Genomic DNA, 19,438 nt, shown 5'->3' on the forward strand with positions numbered 1-19,438 from the left:
TAAATAAAATTCTTAATTTATTTCCAAAAGCTGAACTAACAATTCTAATTATCACATTTTACACAGATTCAGCTTTTTTCTTCACCAAATTCTTCAGGAAGAATTCGCCAGCTTTGTAAGATGAACGGACAAGAGGACCACTAGCAGTGTATGCGAAACCCATCTTCTCACCGAGTTCCTGCCAGTATTTAAATTTATCCGGGTGGACATACTCCTTTACACGTATGTGACGCTTTGTGGGTTGCATGTATTGACCAAGGGTCAAGCAATCGACACCAATATCTCGCAAGTCTTTCATAGTTTGTTGAATTTGGTCATCTGTCTCACCGAATCCAACCATGATGGACGTTTTTGTTACAAGCTTTGGTTTAAATTTTTTCACGTGTTCCAAGACGGCAAGTGATTGGTCATAATTGGCCCGGGGGTCTCGCACCAGCCACTGGAATTCTTTCACTGTTTCTACATTGTGAGCATAAACATCTAGACCCGAATCTGCTACGACTTCGACTGCTTTCAAGTCCCCACGGAAATCCGGAGTGAGACACTCAACCAACATGGAAGGTTTCTTTAGCTTTATCTGTCTCACGCACTCAGCAAAATGAGCTGCTCCTCCGTCAGGTAAATCGTCACGGTCAACTGAAGTCATGACAATGTAATCGAGATTCCATGAAGCAATGGCCGTTGCGGTATTAACAGGTTCATCAGGGTCGGGTGGAGGTGGTTTGCGTGAAGTTTTCACTGAACAGAAACGACAGCCTGAAAACCAAAAGTAAAAAGATAGAATTAAAAAAAGAATATGAGACATATATATACACACAATGGGTGAAGAAAGCAAAAAAAAAAAAAAATCTGAGTATTATTTAAAAAAATAAATAAATAAAAACCCGAAGAGGAAAACGATTTGTTTTTCCCTGTGATTACTACTGAGTTATCTCTCCCTATAATAACTAATTGTTGAATAAGTAAAACATGAATTGTCTTCCCATGCAATCACTACAACTTAAATAAGTAAAGCATGAGTTATTTCTCTTTGCAATCATTACTACTTGAATTAGTACAAGTTGTCCGCTCCTGAAATCACGACTACTTGAATAAGTAAAGCAATAGGTACTAGTTAAATTAATAAGGTACGAATTGGCTTCCATGTAATCCCTACTGCTTAAATGAGTGAATCAAGTGTTGTCTTACCCCTGCAATCACTACTACTTGAATAATGTAAACAATCATTAATCTACTTAACAGCTTTATAGAAATACTAAAATATTTGTGGCCTGTTGAGCTAGTATTCATTATACATCTTGGATATGTAATTTCTTAACTTTAACACTAAACAATACTCATGGTTTTGAAAGGATGTGTTTTCTTGAAAAGGAGGAAGGGCAGATTTTGGCAACTTTGGAAAAATAAAGTTAATTTTGTGAGTTTTCAAGTAAATATACGAGGTGCCTTCAATAAGTTTCCAGACTTTTTTGTATGGGCACTTATTGATAGTACGAAAATAAAACTCTAGTTTCCATCAATAAGTTTCCAGACTTTTATTGATAGTACGAAAATAAAACTCTAGTTTCCATCAATAAGTTTCCAGACTTTTATTGATAGTACGAAAATAAAACTCGTTTCCATCAATAAGTTTCCAGACTTTTATTGATAGTACGAAAATAAAACTCTAGTTTCCATCAATAAGTTTCCAGACTTTTATTGATAGTACGAAAATAAAACTCTAGTTTCCATCAATAAGTTTCCAGACTTTTATTGATAGTACACACATAAAATTGTAGTTTCTTTGAAGTAATCTCCTTCAGCTGCAATGTCCTTGTTATACCGTTGCAACAAATTCTGGAAGGTCACATGGAAGTCCTCTTGTGTAAGCGTGTCAATGACCCTCATCACAGCCTCTTTCATCTCCTTTATTGTCTCATAACGACAGCCACTAAGGTTTTCCTTGAGCTTAGGGAATAACCAAAAGTCACAGGAAGCAAGATTTGGACTATAGAGAGGGTGATGAACAACATCTTTCTTTCTGATTTTTTTTGAGCAACCTTGGGACAATCTTCACACAAATCTTCTGCATCTTCAGTTCCTCGCAAATAATTGTCTGTACAGTTCCCACACTGACATCAAACTGTGCACTTATTGTCTCTATAGACACACGATGGTCCTTATCCATGAAATTCTTTATTTGGCCGATCAACTCTAGTTTTCTGACTTCCTTACTCCTCCCACACCTCACATATTACCTTATGCAACTCAAAACTGATGCTCAATCCATACAAGAGGGGGAAAAAACAGTCTGACGCATTCCATACATTTCTGTGGATTTTTTTCCAAGTGTAAAACAGAATTTTATTGCATATCGTTCTTCTAAAGCGTTCTCACATGCAGATTGCCTTTATGAAATTCACCAGCTGTGACAATCAGGCTCCAATGAGTTATAAACATTGTTATTTTTTTAAAATATTTTCTACAATGCTTTTTTTTCTATGATGCTTTTTCATGTAAAAATATTGTCACCAGCATGTTCTCTACACAAAGTCTACATTCGACCCCATGAGAGATCAGCTATCACAGGTGCATTTGTTGTTATAGCTTAACAATAATAAAAAAATAACAAAAAAGAAATCATGAAATGAAGAAAAATAACATTATCTATAACTCACTTAGGAAGGGCAGAGTCAGATTAAATATTTGATTTATATCATTTTCATTTATTGAAAAAAATATATTTTAGTATCAAACTTGGTTTCTAAAATGATTTCTCACATATACCTAAAAAATGATAGTTTTTTTTTTAATATCCTCAGTTTCTATCTTAGTAATAAGAATGATTAAGCAAGGGAGTAGACAGTTTATTAAAGCATTTGCTCAGTATCCTTATGATTACAAGTCATATCAAATTTAAGTAGATTGATAGAGGAAATCCAAAACTACATTAGTAATGTATAATGTATTTCGATAATACATACAAGTTAAAATAAATATTCAAATTTAAAAAAAAATTATGAATAAATATATATATATATATATATATATATATATATATATATATAAGTTTATGTTTTTTAAGACTATACATAATATAGCGATATTATTAGTAAATAATAATATAAATATATAAAAAAATAAAAATAATTGGAGAAAATGGTAATGATAAGTAGTATAATGCATTCATCAACTCCTATCTTGATAGGTTTGCTTTGATTAAAGATTATATCTTTATCAGGTTCATTTATTATTTTAGACATATATCTGTGCCTGACTGAGGTTAGCAGTGGTTCTACATGAACCTTCACCACTGTAAACAGATCATCTGTGTGTATTTAGAGCAACTTAGTTGTTGTGGCAGAGCTCATACATCCAACTCGACGGAAGTATCCATTACATATATATATATATATTACACAGAAAAATGCAAGCATGAAAAGTAATATGGTTGAGATTAAACATGGAAAAGTAAAAGGACTAGTTAAAACTGGAAAAGAAAAAAAAAGATATTCTAGTAAAAAAAAAATATAATAAATTTATAACTTAAAATATTGCAAATATTTTTTTAAAAATTCAATTCAACATTATATAATTAATTCTTAATTAATACTGCAATATTTTAAGTTTCTCCAGGCTTTGTTTTGAAATAATATTTTTCCAGGCTTTGCGTTGAAATAATATTTTTCCAGGCAATGTGTTTGTAGCATTTATGAACCCCTAAAAATTCTCACGCTCCCCCCCCCCGTGATTAACCCATTTTTTAGGTTTAATTGTGAGCTAGTGAAGAAAGAACAAAAGCCCATTTTTCTGGTTAATTGGCTTTACCTGCTACTTGCATCAAACAAAAAAACAAACACGGAACCGCTTAGAGTTAAAAGCTCAAATTTTCAGGATTCCCTAGTTTTTATGATACCAACATATGGTGAAAGTTTGGAAAAAATTTGAGAGGTAAGGGTGTCATGGTCTGGATGATTTGAGATGGAATTAGCCTGTTGTGTCGCCTTCTTAAAGAATCAAATTCTGCCCAATCATCAACAACATTACCAATCATCACAGTGTTGTCTCACCGTCCATCTAACACTCATTTAACTCTTAACCTGGTGTGGTTTTTGAGCCTTGATAAGTGGTGACACCTTAGTGAAAAAAAGAAAAAAAAAAAACAACATTGTATCAAATTGAATTATTCAAATCTTAGCAATAAACAACTCCAAACAGCTTACCTCTTGTACATGTGTCTCCAAGGACCATAATCGTGGCTGTAGCCGTTCCTTTTTCTCCACCCCAACATTCTCCAATGTTCGGACACTTGGCCTCTTCACATACTGTATGCAATTCCAAATTACGAAGTTGAGATTTTATATTTGTGTAGCTTTTACCGATAGGAATGTCTGTTTTCAACCAACGAGGTAAACGCAACCTAAAAACAAAACAAAAAATAAAGTAATTTATTACACATTTATCGCGCGCAATATTCATATAATAATATGCTAAGGCAATTTCATATACGTGTGTACATTATTAGCTTTCACTCTTTTTTAAAAACATGAGATTATGGCGATCGACAAAGATGCAACGCAAAAAAAAGTAGTTTTTCAATTTTGTCTGATGTTGTTATTGATGTGCATCGTTCATTTCGTATGAATCAGATGATTATTGTAGCATTTGTTTTCCCCCGATATTTTTCTAGTTAGTTTCCTACAGGAGGGACTACATGAAGGTTGCCAACATCACTAAGTGAGAGGCTGTGGTAGATTAGAAATCGATGTGTGAGACGAAACAAATGAGCATGATAAGCTGCCGCTTTTCTTTGTTCATTCGACTTACTATATTTACATATAGGTGTTACTTTTTGAGGTTTGGAAATATTTCTTTGGTTCTTCATGTTAAGTGTTGGCAGCTTTAGGAAGTTACGAAGAGAGCATATCGAAACGGGGGTGGGGACAGAGAAATGAAAATTACACGTCAACATTAATAATTGAACAGCGTTTTACATGCTAGCATGTGTTAGACACACTGGATTAGAACAAAATGTACATTTTGCCTCGGTCTAGAAGGATTTCTCCTTCACAGATTGAAGATAGAAAAGATGAAATGTAGTATTAGGACAGATGCTACACTTTGCCTTTGCTGAATTATTGTATTCACGTATACGTGTCACGTGCTTGTTTTACTATATACATAGATTCAAAAAAGTTATAAAAAAGACAAATATATAACAAATAAATGTTATCAAAGGCAAGATAAGTTACTTTTCTACCTAACTGGATAAGATTTTGGTGTTTTTGTTTAATGTAAAATGTTTATTCGGTTTGAAAATCATACAGTCTTTATCGATATATTTGAAAAAGACAAATGGCGGAAAGGTCTTAGTTGAATACGTTAAGTTTGGGAAAATGAGTTCAAACTAAAAAATTATGCAAAATACTGTTAGAAACTCACCCAATATATGTTACCAAGACATAGGCTGACATATATTGTGCGAGTTTCTAACAGTATTTTGTATAATTTTTTAGTTTTAACTCATTTTCTCAGACTAAACATATACAACAGACCTCGCCGCCATTTGTCTTGTTCAAATATATCAATAAACACTGTATGATTTTCGAGCCAAATAAACATTTTACATTAAATAAAAACACTAAAAACTTATCCAGTTAAGTAAAAAGGTAACATCTTGCCTTTGATAACATTTATTTGTTATATATTTGCTTTTTTGGTTGGTTGTTTTTGTTTTACGGCATATCAACCTTTTTCAGGTTATTTAATGCCGAATCTAGTTATTTTGAGGAACGATTTTTAATGGAGTATATATATATATATATATATATATATTTTTTAAGTCAGATTCTATTTAACTCATAGTTGGGACCCTAACAGGTACTACCACTCCAGGTCAGAGTGGACCTGGGAGCAATGGCAATTAAAGGGTGGCTCCACACTCCCCAAAGCCCGCAAGGTGGCGCCTCACCATCGGATATAGTTTTAGGTCATATCCAGGACCGTTGTATAAAGGGTTTGCTTTTTTTTTAATAACGTTTTCAAATCTATATGTATAGTAAAAGAAACCCGGTGTTACTTTTTGAGGTTTGGAAAGATTTCTGTTGGTTGAAAATTCTTTGATTTAATATCTTCATGTTGAATGTTGATAGCTTTAGAAAGTGAGAAAGAAAGCAAATCTCAATGAAGCAAATAAAAAGAAAAAGGGTAGCAATAAAAGCCATTTGCTTTTTAGTATTCGTCAATGCTTCGAGTCAAGAAAGAAGAGAAACTGAAACAAAAAGGAAAAGGGTAACTTATTATTCTCATTTCACACATCGATTTCTAATCTACCGTCAAGTGTCTAAGAGGTTTGTCAAGACAACCTGGTACGAGGATACATTTCCTGAAAGTAAACCCTTACTAAATATTAAAAAATCACATAGTATTTGCAACACAATCAAGAACTCCTCGCTATGGTCAACCTACACTGGCTTTTACAAGAAATGGTGCACCTTTTCCAAGTGATGTTACTTCAATTAACAGCATAAAGCTAGATATTCCACCAGACTAGATGAATTCTTGTCCTGGATTCCAGTAAGATAAAGAGATTACACGAAAGATATGCTATAACATATTTAAATGTTGAATTAGGGAAAGGGAAATTATGTTCCCAACATCTTTCCTAACTCATTGTTTGAGATGTAAAGAAGAACTTTATACGAATATCTATGTATCTTATATATAGATATCAAGTGTTGGCCGCAGGAATGGAGGCCCATTGATTTCTGAGAACTTGTACTGAAGTAAAATGAATCAAAAGAGTTTCTGTGGAATGAAATGGATTCAAACTTGGCACACCCAGGTTGCCAGTCCCTGTCGTTAACCACTTAGCCACCGTCACCTCCGTAATGTTGCTGTTGTGTTGAACATGAAAATCAAACTAAAATATAATTTCTTGGCCTTCAAGTTAGGATGAAAGTGTATATTATACATATATTTTTTATTTATAAAACAAAACAAAACAACATTGAATTAAGTAGGACAACCCCTGGTGTGGTATTATGGTGAATGAGAACTTTAGCTAGGATTAGCATAGACCAATCAAAGGTACAGTGACGAGGATGACCATAGACGCCCCCCCCCCTCCCCAATTGTTTGTTTGTGCCTAATTTTGTTTTGTTAAATTTCTTTGTCAAAATAAAACATATCAATCAAAGTGTACTACCAGACAGATACTACACTTTGACTAATCGTTTTTTTGTTTTCTTTTCTTCCACTCTCCATTATACTCCAATGAATTTCTGTATATACAAATCATCTTTATAATAAAATAAGATTTCAAACAAATTAGGGGATATCTAAAATAGAATGACCTCTAGAGTAAATGTGGTACTGTGGTGACTGAGATGATTCTAGTGACGACAGTCAATAGACATTTTTATCATTTTTGACCGACAATGACCAACGAGCTCCATTTTCTCCACACTTTTGGCCTTTTAATGAGTTAGGTTCACTTTCAGTAGCATCGCAACTCTTGCTTTCCTAATTTTATTTTTTAGAACCCACATTCCATGAGCAATGTTTCTGAAAAACAAGGAAGAATTGGTGTTTTATTATCGGAATTTATCCATCTAACACTTAATGTTGGATAGTTTTTAATCTTGAAGTGGTATTTTTTTATCTTCTTACATTAATACGGCATAATCACGTTGACACATCGATTCCCACTGCATCATCGAAGTTAAGCGATGTTGGACCTAGTCAGAACTAAATGGGTGACCATTTGGGATTTCTAAGTGGTGTATATGCTCTCTGCTTATCTCGGCATTGTTTCCAGTCATCCTGGACTCCTCCTTGGCACTGAACTCAAACAATGCCGATTCAATGCAGATTCAGGAAAGGTGTTGTTGGAAATTGCGTAACCCTTGCAACACAATTGCATGCGCTGCTGCTCTTATAGGGTATCCTTTGTTTTTCGCGACTGAACGGAAAAATCAACATTAAGTGGCTTCGTGCCTTGTCTAGAAAGATTTCCATTAAAAAAATTGTTTCAAATGTAAATTTTTATATTTTATGTAAACAAACAATTCAAAGTGTAGTATCTGTTTTATACAATTATATTATTAAAACTGCACTCGTGCCAGACGTACGTAGAATTGAAATATACAAAGGATGTTCCAAAAGTATTACCTCCTATTTCTTATTCCACCTGAATGAATCAGAAGGGATTACAAATTGCATTGTTATGAAGACTGAACTCATGCATTCATGACATGAAAGTTTCATCTCTCTATTGCAGATATTGACGGTGTGAGACGCAAAGAAGGCAACTCCTGTCGTAGAGATGTATCATTGAATTCCTAGCAAAAGTGCATTAAGAACAGTGGTGACTATGTAGAAAAAATAAATTCTGGAGCACAAGAGGTTGCTCGTTTTAATGATACCTCTCTCGTCTTTGTAGCTCTTCAACATTTTTTGAGTAAAAAAAAATAAATAAATAAATAAAAGGCTTTACTTTTCAAACAATCCTAGCATAATAAATTCTGGTGATCAAAAGAATAGACAACTTGAAGTCCACAGCAAACAATGTCGGATAAAAAATTATTTTATTTTTTGATAATTTTTACTTTTTTTTTCCACCTTAACCCTCACCTTTAAAATGACGACTATTACAGATTTCCGGGGATGCTGAAAACGAATAACACATTTAAATTATGCGCAGACAAATAGTTTTCTGGATATTAAGACATTTTTTTTCAATGCATTCATAATAAATGTCAGTGGCGTTCACCATTCTTAACATGGGGGTGTTTTGTAACACGTTTGTGCATTAGTACTTGTTCAGTTGGGAGGGGCAGATATAAGTGGGATTACATCGGGTTATAAATGTTTTAATATTCAAAAGACTACTAGTCTGCACAAAATTTAAATGTGATATTCGTTTTCAGCATACTCGAAAACCTACACAAGTTATTTTAAAGGTGAGTGTTGAGGTGGTAAGAAAATAAAAATCTACCTATTTTTCTAAAAGAAATATAAAGAAATCAATAAATATTTCATAAATTAGTATTTTTTTTAATGCTAAAAATAAATTCAAAACAATGAAACAACATTTTATTATTTCATACAAAAAATAATTAAGTATAATACGAATTTGGTTATTTGGAAGTCTTATTGATTACTCTAAGGGAAATAACTCTATTTTACTTAGAGATGCATTCAACTATTATGTACTTTAACAACTTAAAAAATTTTACAAATCGCGTCCACACGTTAAAATTTGTTCAATAGATAATTAAATTCTCTAGAGCAATCAGTAATACTTCCAAATAACCGCAATTTTTTTTATCTGACACCGTTTGCTGCGGATTTCAAGTCACCTATTTATTTGCATCACCTAAATTCTGGTGCTTATGCACTTATGTAACCATGCTATTTTTTTTTAAAATAGTATTTTCAAGTTAAATTCAAGTTTTATGATATCTTTTTTTTTATTAAATTGTTAGGTGAAAGTACAGAATAATTACAAAACACCCTCCCCTCCCCATGTTAAGAATGGTTTTATAAATAATAGCGTTATTATTTTAGCATGGTAACATAAATGCAGAAAGTACCAAAATTCCTATAAGAGTTTTGGCGATAGATAGCCAGGGCTAGATATACTCTGCAAGTACGTTAATCAAAATTTTTTGCTTTAAGTTGGTTTCAGTTTGGACAAACGTAACACAATAATATCTATATGGCATCTGCATTCGGATCGTGCTATTTTTTAGATAGAATTTTAAAGTTAATTTTTACAGTATCTTTTGTTTATTAAATTGTTAGGAGAAAGTACAGATTATTTAAAAAGGCACCTCCTTATGTGAAGAATGAGTTTCTAAATAATAATGTTATTATTTCAGTACAGTCCATAGACTGCATAAGTGTAACATATGAACCCCCCCCCCACTTTAAAATTATAAAATAATTGTTAGTTTAAAGTTAAAATATTTATGTATTTTTTATAAATATTTCAAATTATAAGAATATATAAATATTTTGTTTTAAATAAATTATTTTTATATAATTGATTAAAATTTCGTTTTTTTTTTTTTCATCTTAATCAGTATCCATTCCAAGTTTTAAATCAACTGACTTACAGAACGGGCATCTTGGATTTATATCAGTATGTCTGCTAATTGTTTTTATTTCGTTCCTATTTCATACATAATACTAAATTGATTTTCATGCTAATACGTTCATCATGTCATAATCTTAAAAAAAAAAAAAAAAAAAAAAAAAAACCTGTAAACTCCAGAAGTATCATATACGAAATCGACCCCACTACTTTTAAATATCTTTTGTTTGTTTGTTTTGTTAGTGCTTGTTAAGATAAGGTCGACGGATCGATTTTTAATATGTGGTTTTAAGCAAAAACAACAGAACTTACTTGTTATGCCAAAATAGTAATATATCCAAAATTTACGAAAAGTAGAACTCTTATTGTGTTTTTAGAAAAAGAAAGTCTATTGCTATGGTCTAAACCAGTGGTTCCCAACCATTACGCTGTGGCACACTAATGTGCCACGGAATAATTACTGGTGTGCCATAAACAGATTATAGGTGAAAGTTACAAGTTATTATAGGTGGAAAACAGTTTTCATGTTGTTATAACCGGAGTTGTTTGTATCAATAAACACTAACTCATACGTTATTACTAACATGATGTTCACACTAAAAAATAAAAATAATAAAGTGTAAGAAATTGTTTGTTTAAATTGTTGGATATTTTGAATTATTTGATAATTATTATTATCATCAATTTTATGCTTTATAACATCTATGTATATTAACAGATTCTTTGTTCATATTTCTTATTTAATATTTTAGTTTTGCAAATTAAGGTTTTACTAGGAAAAATGAAAAAAACATGATTAAATACGATAAAAGTCTGCTTTGATGTATTTTTAAATAATTTTTAGATTCAATTCATCGTTTATTATGAACAAGTTTCTAAAAAGAAAACGCGATGGTGATCACAATAATTCTGCAACTTCATTTAAAAAACCAAAAGTTCACGGGTTGTATAGTGATGATTACTTGGAATTTGGATTTCACTGAACTGCTCTGCTGTGTGCGGCCAAAATGCTGCCTAATAAATCAATGGTTCCAAGATGAAAAGACACTACTAATCATCATAGGCTTCAAACTAAAAATTTTGATGGTTTCCAACGGTTGTTAGAATTAAATGCAATGCGAAGTCAACTATTTAAAAAAAAACAAAAAAAAAAAACAATAACTGTGCCCGAAAAAGCTTAATTAGCTTCATATAAGGTAACAAATTATTGCTCTTAAATCGAAGTCTCATATTTTTTGCAGAATCAGTGATCCTTCCAGCATGCAAAAAAAACAAAAAATTAGCAAGATCCCTCTTTTAAACAAAACAATTAAAAGAAAGATTCTTGACATGTCTGATAATATTGAGGAGAGTGTAATATCCAAATTTCAAAATAGTTTGTTTGCTCTCGAAATCGATGAATCCACTGACATCAGTAATAATACAGTTAATTGCATTTATACATGTCATTGATGAAGATGCCATAATTAATCAATTTCTATGCTGCAAACAGTTACTCACAACTACAAAAGGTCAAAATATTTTTGATACACTCACAATATACCTAGAAAAATATAGCTTATGGGATTTATAAGTGGGAATATATACCGATGGAGCACAATCAATGGTTAGTTCTGTCAACGGTTTCGTATCTTTAGTGAAAAATAAAAAAAACAGAATCCTAACATCATGTGAACTCCTTGTTTTTTTACACAGAGAAGTTTTAGTTTCAAAGATAACATAAAATGAACTAAAGAAGGTATTGAATTAAGTTATTGAAATGGTAAATTTCATAAAAACTCGGCCCATGAAGTCCAGAATTTTTGAGTTGCTGCACAATGATATTGATTCTCAACATGTTCGTTTACACACAGAAGCAAGATAGCTGTCGAAAGGAAAGGTGCTATCACACATAAATGACCTTCAGAAAGAATTTATATATATTTTTTTTTTGATAATGAAAAACTTGATAGATTTTGTAAATACCTGAATAATGAATTGTAGATGTCCAAAATAAAGTACTTAAGTGAAATATTTGGACATCTGAATAGTCTGAAAAGCAATATGCAAGGCAAAAATGAAAACATTCTTACGGCATCAGATAAATTATTTTAAGAAGAAAATTATAATATGGAAGAATAGAATGAACGGTAGATGATTTGGATAGGTTTCCATCAGTTCACAAAACCTGCGTTACGGAAATGATTCCGATTATTGGTAAGCATTTTAGAAAATAAAATTGAACAATATTTTCCCTCAACAGCATTGAGGAATTTGATTGGATTTGCAACCCTTTTTCAGATTTATCGATTATCAATCTTTCCAATTTTGAGTTACGTGAAGAGGAAGAATTAGCAAGCCTTTCCAGTGATTGTGGATTCAAATTGAAATATGCACAATTACCATTGTATAATAAAAAATGGGATTTTCTTACATAAACAACATTAAAAAAAAAAAATGGGATTTTCTTACCTAAGCAACATTAAAAATAAAAATGGGATTTTCTTACCTAAACAACATTAAAAATAAAAAATGGGATTTTCTTACCTAAACATTAAAAAAAAATGGGATTTTCTTACATAAACAACATTAAAAATAAAAAACGGGATTTTCTTACCTAAACAACATTAAAAATAAAAAATGGGATTTTCTTACCTAAACAACATTAAAAAAAATGGGATTTTCTTACCTAAACAACATTAAAAATAAAAAATGGGATTTTCTTACCTAAACAACATTAAAAATAAAAAATGGGATTTTCTTACCTAAACAACATTAAAAATAAAAAATGGGATTTTCTTACCTAAACAACATTAAAAATAAAAAATGGGATTTTCTTACCTAAACAACATTAAAAATAAAAAATGGGATTTTCTTACCTAAACAACATTAAAAATAAAAAATGGGATTTTCTTACCTAAACAACATTAAAAATAAAAAATGGGATTTTCTTACCTAAACAACATTAAAAATAAAAAATGGGATTTTCTTACCTAAACAACATTAAAAAAAATGGGATTTTCTTACCTAAACAACATTAAAAATAAAAAATGGGATTTTCTTACCTAAACAACATTAAAAATAAAAAACAAGATTAAAAAGAAAAGATGGGATTTTCTTACCTAAACAACATTAAAAATAAAAATAAGATTAAAAATAAAAAATGTGAAAAACTTAAAACATTGAAGTATGTCTCACTCACATTTGTTCACATATGGCAACGGTAGTAGAGAAGTATCAGGCACAACTGTCCAAATGACATTCACAATTATTATTCTATACCAGGTAATGTATACAGGATATGTTTTATTCACGTGAATAAAAATTTTCTTTATATAATCGTCTTAATTTTTATTATTTAATTGCAAAAAGACTTTAGGAGTAAAAAATATTCACTTTTGTGATAGAAGTACCGCGAAAATTTAAAGCGCTCAATAATATTCTGCCAACATAAAAAAGGTTGGGAATCACTGGTTTAAACAGTATGTCACCAATTAAAGTGGCGAAAAGGGAAATAAGTCAGGTTAGCAAAACAGGAGAGATAAGTCAATTTAGCAAAAAAAAAAAAAAAAAAAATTCACAACTTCAAGAAGTTCACATCTAAGGAAAATGCAATTTCCTCCAATTTTCCATAAAAATTACTTTTAACTATAAATAATTTTCTACTCGATGAATTTTCGTAATTTTTTTATATATTACTATTTTCGACATGGCAAGTAAGTACTACTGTTATTTTTGCTTAAAACAACATATTTTAAAAATCGATCTGTCGACTCTATCTTAACAAGTACAGTTTTGTTTACCTAAAAAGTAGAATGTCAGTTTTATTTACATAATCACCTAAAAAGTGGAATGTCAGTTTTGTTTACATAATCACCTAAAAAGTAGAATGTCAGTTTTGTTTACATAATCACCTAAAAAGTAGAATGTCAGTTTTAATCACCTAAAAAGTAGAATGTCAGTTTTGTTTACATAATCACCTAAAAAGTAGAATGTCAGTTTTGTTTACATAATCACCTAAAAAATAGAATGTCAGTTTTGTTTACATAATCACCTAAAAAGTAGAATGTCAGTTTTGTTTACATAATCACCTAAAAAGTGGAATGTCAGTTTTGTTTACATAAACACCTAAAAAGTGGAATGTCAGTTTTGTTTACATAATCACCTAAAAAGTGGAATGTCAGTTTTGTTTACATAATCACCTAAAAAGTGGAATGTCAGTTTTGTTTGCATAATCACCTAAAAATTAGAATGTTATCGAGGGAAAACAACCTAGGATGTTAATCTACAAATGAAATCTTTATAAATATTTTGGGACAGTCATGTAATTACAGCCTGAATTTATTGTAAGGAAAAAAAATCTGTAGACATTCATTTTTTTTTTCTTTTGATAGGAATCTTTTCGAGTTAAAATCTATTGAGAAATACACACTTCAGATATGTAAACATTCGGTAAAAATAAGTTAACGAATATGGTCTCTTTTTTAGACCAACTTTACCTAATGTGGGGGAAATTATTGATAGTGTTTTCAACTAGATAGTGTTTTTCGTAAAAATCAGGCCAGGGAGGACAGATTGGAGCGCAGATAAGCAGTAAGCACTTGTCATGAAACTTTCATGAGACGCTTTAATTGAATCAGGGAATCAGCGTTTTTTCCTATGTTTTATGTTAATTTTATCAATTAGAGACATCCGTACATCGTTTTTTTAAACTAGGCAGCAAAATCAAGTTGACCCCCCCCCCAAAAAATAAACATCTTTTAATTAAAATTTCAAGTTGTAGGTGAATTGGAAAACCTTACTCAAAAATCTATGTTTTAAACTTCATATCATGGAATATTGGAATTTTATTCTATTTAAATCTTAAAAATTAATTATTTTTTAGAATTCTGTTTTGTTTTTTTGTTTTTTGTTTTTGTAATTTAACTAATTATAATACATATTATTGAGAAAAAAATGTTGATTTTTACAAAATATTTTATTGATTTTATCGATTTAACAAGAACTCGTTGTTTTAAGGCGTCGATAATATAAACACGATTTTGGTCTCGCAGTTTTCATTATTTCCGTACGCTGTAAAAAAATATTACTAGTTTATTTGAAGCTTTTTCTTTTAAATGGTATAAAAGTTATAATGATAATATTAAATTAAATTAGTTACATCATGTTACATATAGGGGGGGGGTTAAATCTGTGTTTCGCGAGGTACCTAGTATATTTCTCAATATAAAATGTGTATTTCTCAATAGATTTTAACTTGAAATGATTTCTCAGAAAATAATATTTAACACCAACAAAAAATTTTAATACCTACACAGCATTTTTTTTTCTCGCAATAAACTAACGCCGTGGTTTATTAACTTTCCCATTTTTCCCCCAACCCCACGAGTAGCAATGCAATTTTAAAATTATAAATCGAATAATATCGTAATTGGCATCTTTTGAAAAACGTTCACAAAGGAAATCTAGATACCTCCATGTGTTTTTTGTTTCGTTTGTTTGTTTGTTTTTCTGTTGGTACTTATGTATTTTTGGTACCGCGCTGAAATAATAGCGTTATTATTTTGAAAGCCATTCTTAACATGGGGATGGGAGGGTATTTTGTAACTATTTTGTGTTTCCACCTAATAATTTGATAAAAAAAGAAAAAAACTATTTAAAAATAACGCGGTACCAAAAATAAGCACCTTTCTTTTTTGTTGTGTTTAGAACAATTCTGGACAACAACATTATTATTAATTATTATTTTGGTGCTAGTGCACTTACTGATCCGCACTATTTTTTTTTTTTTTTTTTTTTTTTTTTTTATCGTATTTCCAAGTTTAATTAAAGTTTTATTCAATTGTAAGGTTAAAGTATAGAATAGTTATAAAACACCCTCCTCTTCTCATGTTAAGAATGGCTTTTTAAATAATAACGTTATTATTTTAGCACGGATCAATAAGTGCACTGCACTAGTACCATTATTGTTTTTTTTCTTGTTTTTTTTTACAAATATACAAAAAGAAATTATTCTTTAACAGAATGTAATAATGAGTTTAAATGCAAAAATGAAGTAAAAAATCGTCGATGGTTTAATAATTAAAATAATATGTCGGTCATTAATAACTTGATTACATAACAATTACGCCGTGTTTCTGTTTGCTTTTGTACAGCACCTGAGCACCTCGTACTACAAAATGGTCACCAGTTTACGTACTAAGCAGACTGAACATTGCTTAACTTCGATGATCCTACGAGAACCAGTTGGACGTCGTATTTATTTAGACGTACGAAACGCAAAGCGAAATATAGGTTTAATATTCAAATGGTACCTATGCTACAATCGAACAAAGCAAAGAAAAATCTCCCAAATATACTGACCTTTCGCCTTTCTTTTTGACGATGTTTGCAGGTGTTTTCCCCAAATCGGGGTTTTCTATGAAATCTCCAAGGCCCGGTCCGTCGGCCAAATGAAGTTTCTGTTTTTTGGTCAGTGAAGAAGCGGAGCGTTGCACGACGATCGGCAAATGCCGCAGTCGATGCGACAAAGTTGGACACAGTTGGAGAATATGCGAGGTAGACATGGTTTTTCAGGAAGAAAAGGGTCCGCTTGTTCCTATAATTGCTTTTCTTAATTAGCCATATCGGTCACTAAGGAACACGTGTCGACGATCTGTGATGTTTTCTTTTTCGAAAACAAAAACTAAAAAGGAACGATACTTGGCGATAATCTCCTTGCCTGTTTCTCCCAAGGTCATTTCAAGGGAGATAACTCTCAACACAAAATTATATAACGTTTGTTTGGAAAATAAAGTCCGATTTTTAAGCACACTTTTCAAAGGTTCATAGTTTTACACGTTTAAAATTATTGATGTGTATCCTTTAATAAATATCAAGTAATTACCTTCGGAACGCAATTTCCACATATCTCCCTCTCCCTCATTGTATAATATATTAAAATAATAATTATAATAATAATTATATATATAAAAAAAAAAAACAACAATAACAAATATATATATATATATATATATTTGTTATATATATATATATATATATATTTGTTATATATATATATATATATATATTTGTTATATATATATATATATATATATATATATTTGTTATATATATATATATATATATATATATATATATTTGTTATATATATATATATATATATATATATATATATATATATATATATATATATATATATATATATCATTATTTTTTTTTTACTATAATAATTAAATACCTACAGACACTAGTGTTTCATCCTTTCGGGATTCTTCAGTGCAGGGTGTCACAATTACTACCAGTCGAACGATTCGAACCCCGCGACACGAGACATCTCTGGCTCGATTAGCGGAGGCCGTATCCATTCGGCTACTATTAACCGTGTGAAATAGCGTTGAATTTTTAAACATTTTAATTTAAATGTTCATTACGTCAGGCAGACAGTGATCAAATCGTTATACGATGATCTACGCATAAGAGCTAAATTGACCGACTTTTTAATTCAACAGAAAGTGCTCAACGATAAGAAACGAATTTCTTAAAGGGGCTGTCATAATTATTTTTTTACTATAATAATTAAATACCTACAGACACTAGTGTTTCATCCTTTCAGGATTCTTCAGTGCAGGGTGTCACGATTACTACCAGTCGAACGATTCGAACCCCGCGACACGAGACATCTCTGGCTCGATTAGCGGAGGCCATATCCATTCAGCTACTATTAACCGTGTGAAATAGCGTTGAATTTTTAAACATTTTAATTTAAATGTTCATTACGTCAGGCAGACAGTGATCAAATCGTTATACGATGATCTACGCATAAGAGCTAAATTGACCGACTTTTTAACGACGGGTACTTTTGTTAGTATATATATATACATATATATATATATATATATATATATATATATATATATATATATATATGTCTATATATATACTAACAAAAGTACCCGTCGTTGACTGGGTTCAAAAACAGTCTACAGAAAATGGACTCTGAGTTATGAAAATATGATAGGTTATGAAAAGGAAGGGTTGTGAATTTGGGGGTATCAAAACCAAAGTAAAATATGGTGAAAGTAAAAATAAAATAGATAAACCCTATAATTTATTATACCATACCTATTCCCACTGAAACACTTATCACAATATTCTGTGGATCTATATGAAAAAAAACTTGTTAAACTTTGTGACATATTTCCATTCTATGGAGGTTAGGTGCGAACAAACACCCCATAATTTTATTATACCATATTTCTTCAAACTGAAACATAATTATCAAAGTATACTTACGCAGATAGATATGAAAAGTCTTTATTAAAGTTTGTGCCTATTTCCATTCTATGGACGGCATGCGTGAACGCAGACCCCCACAATTTTATTATACCACCCCTATTTAAGTTAAAACATACTTATCAAAATATTTTATGTACATCTATATCAAAACACTTGTAAACGTTTTTTTTAATTTTTTATTTCCATACTTTGTGGACCAGGTGCAAACGCAGACCCCACAATTTTAATGAACCACCGTTCTGCCAGATCAAATATACCCATTCCTGTGTCTCGATACATCTTCTATCATTATATGTAATCAGTTTTTTAAAATAGTCAACCATATAGGAGCCTATTCGTGACCACACACACACACACACATATTCAGCTTTATATTATATATATATATATACATATAAAGTAAAATAATTATAGTAATAATTATATGTGTGTGTGTGTGTGTGTGCTAAAATAATTATAGTAATAATTATATATATATATATATATATATATATATATATATATATATATATATATATATATATATATATACAGGGTGACCTCAAAAAAAAAAAAGAAGCTAAATGGAGGCCATCTAGAACATATGCTTCTTCTTCTATCTTAGTGTTTTGATGTGCTGTTTTGAATATTATAAACTAGTTATGACCAAAGTTTCATTTCATTCGAACGAAACAAATTAGAGTTGGGTCCCGTTTTTTGGGGAGTCACCCTGTATATACATATATATATATATATATATATATATTAAAATAATAACTATAGTAATAATTATATGCAGTTCAGCCTGGCTTTGCTCGGGCCCTATGTACTGTTCATAACTTTATGTGCATATATATATATATATATATATATATATATATATATATATATATATATATATATATATATATATATATATATATATATATCTTCTCTTCTTCTCTCTCTATTCTCTCTTCTTCCTCTATTCTCTTCTTCTCTCTATATCTCTTCTCTTCTTCTTCTTCTCTCTCTCTCGCTATCTATTCTATCTTCTTCTATCTATCTTCTATCTATCTATCTTCTGTATATCTATTTTTCTATCTTCTATCTATCTTCTTCTTC

The 19,438-nt window shown here is 30.6% G+C and overlaps 1 protein-coding gene across 1 annotated transcript; it reads right to left on the reverse strand.

Moving 5' to 3' along the window:
- On the reverse strand, positions 1–16,803 carry LOC145259214 (lipoyl synthase, mitochondrial-like). The gene is made up of 3 exons (XM_080117048.1): positions 16,421–16,803; positions 4,203–4,399; positions 1–756 (listed from the first exon to the last, which is right to left on the reverse strand). The coding sequence occupies exons 1-3, from the start codon at positions 16,621–16,623 to the stop codon at positions 59–61; spliced, it is 1,098 nt and encodes a 365-aa protein (XP_079973174.1). The 5' UTR covers positions 16,624–16,803; the 3' UTR covers positions 1–58.
- Between the last annotated feature and the right edge of the window lie 2,635 nt (positions 16,804–19,438).

The sequence above is a fragment of the Euprymna scolopes genome, chromosome 34, assembly GCF_053919585.1.
Source record: "Euprymna scolopes isolate OS-2025 chromosome 34, ASM5391958v1, whole genome shotgun sequence".
NCBI classification, from domain to species: Eukaryota; Metazoa; Mollusca; class Cephalopoda; order Sepiida; family Sepiolidae; genus Euprymna; species Euprymna scolopes.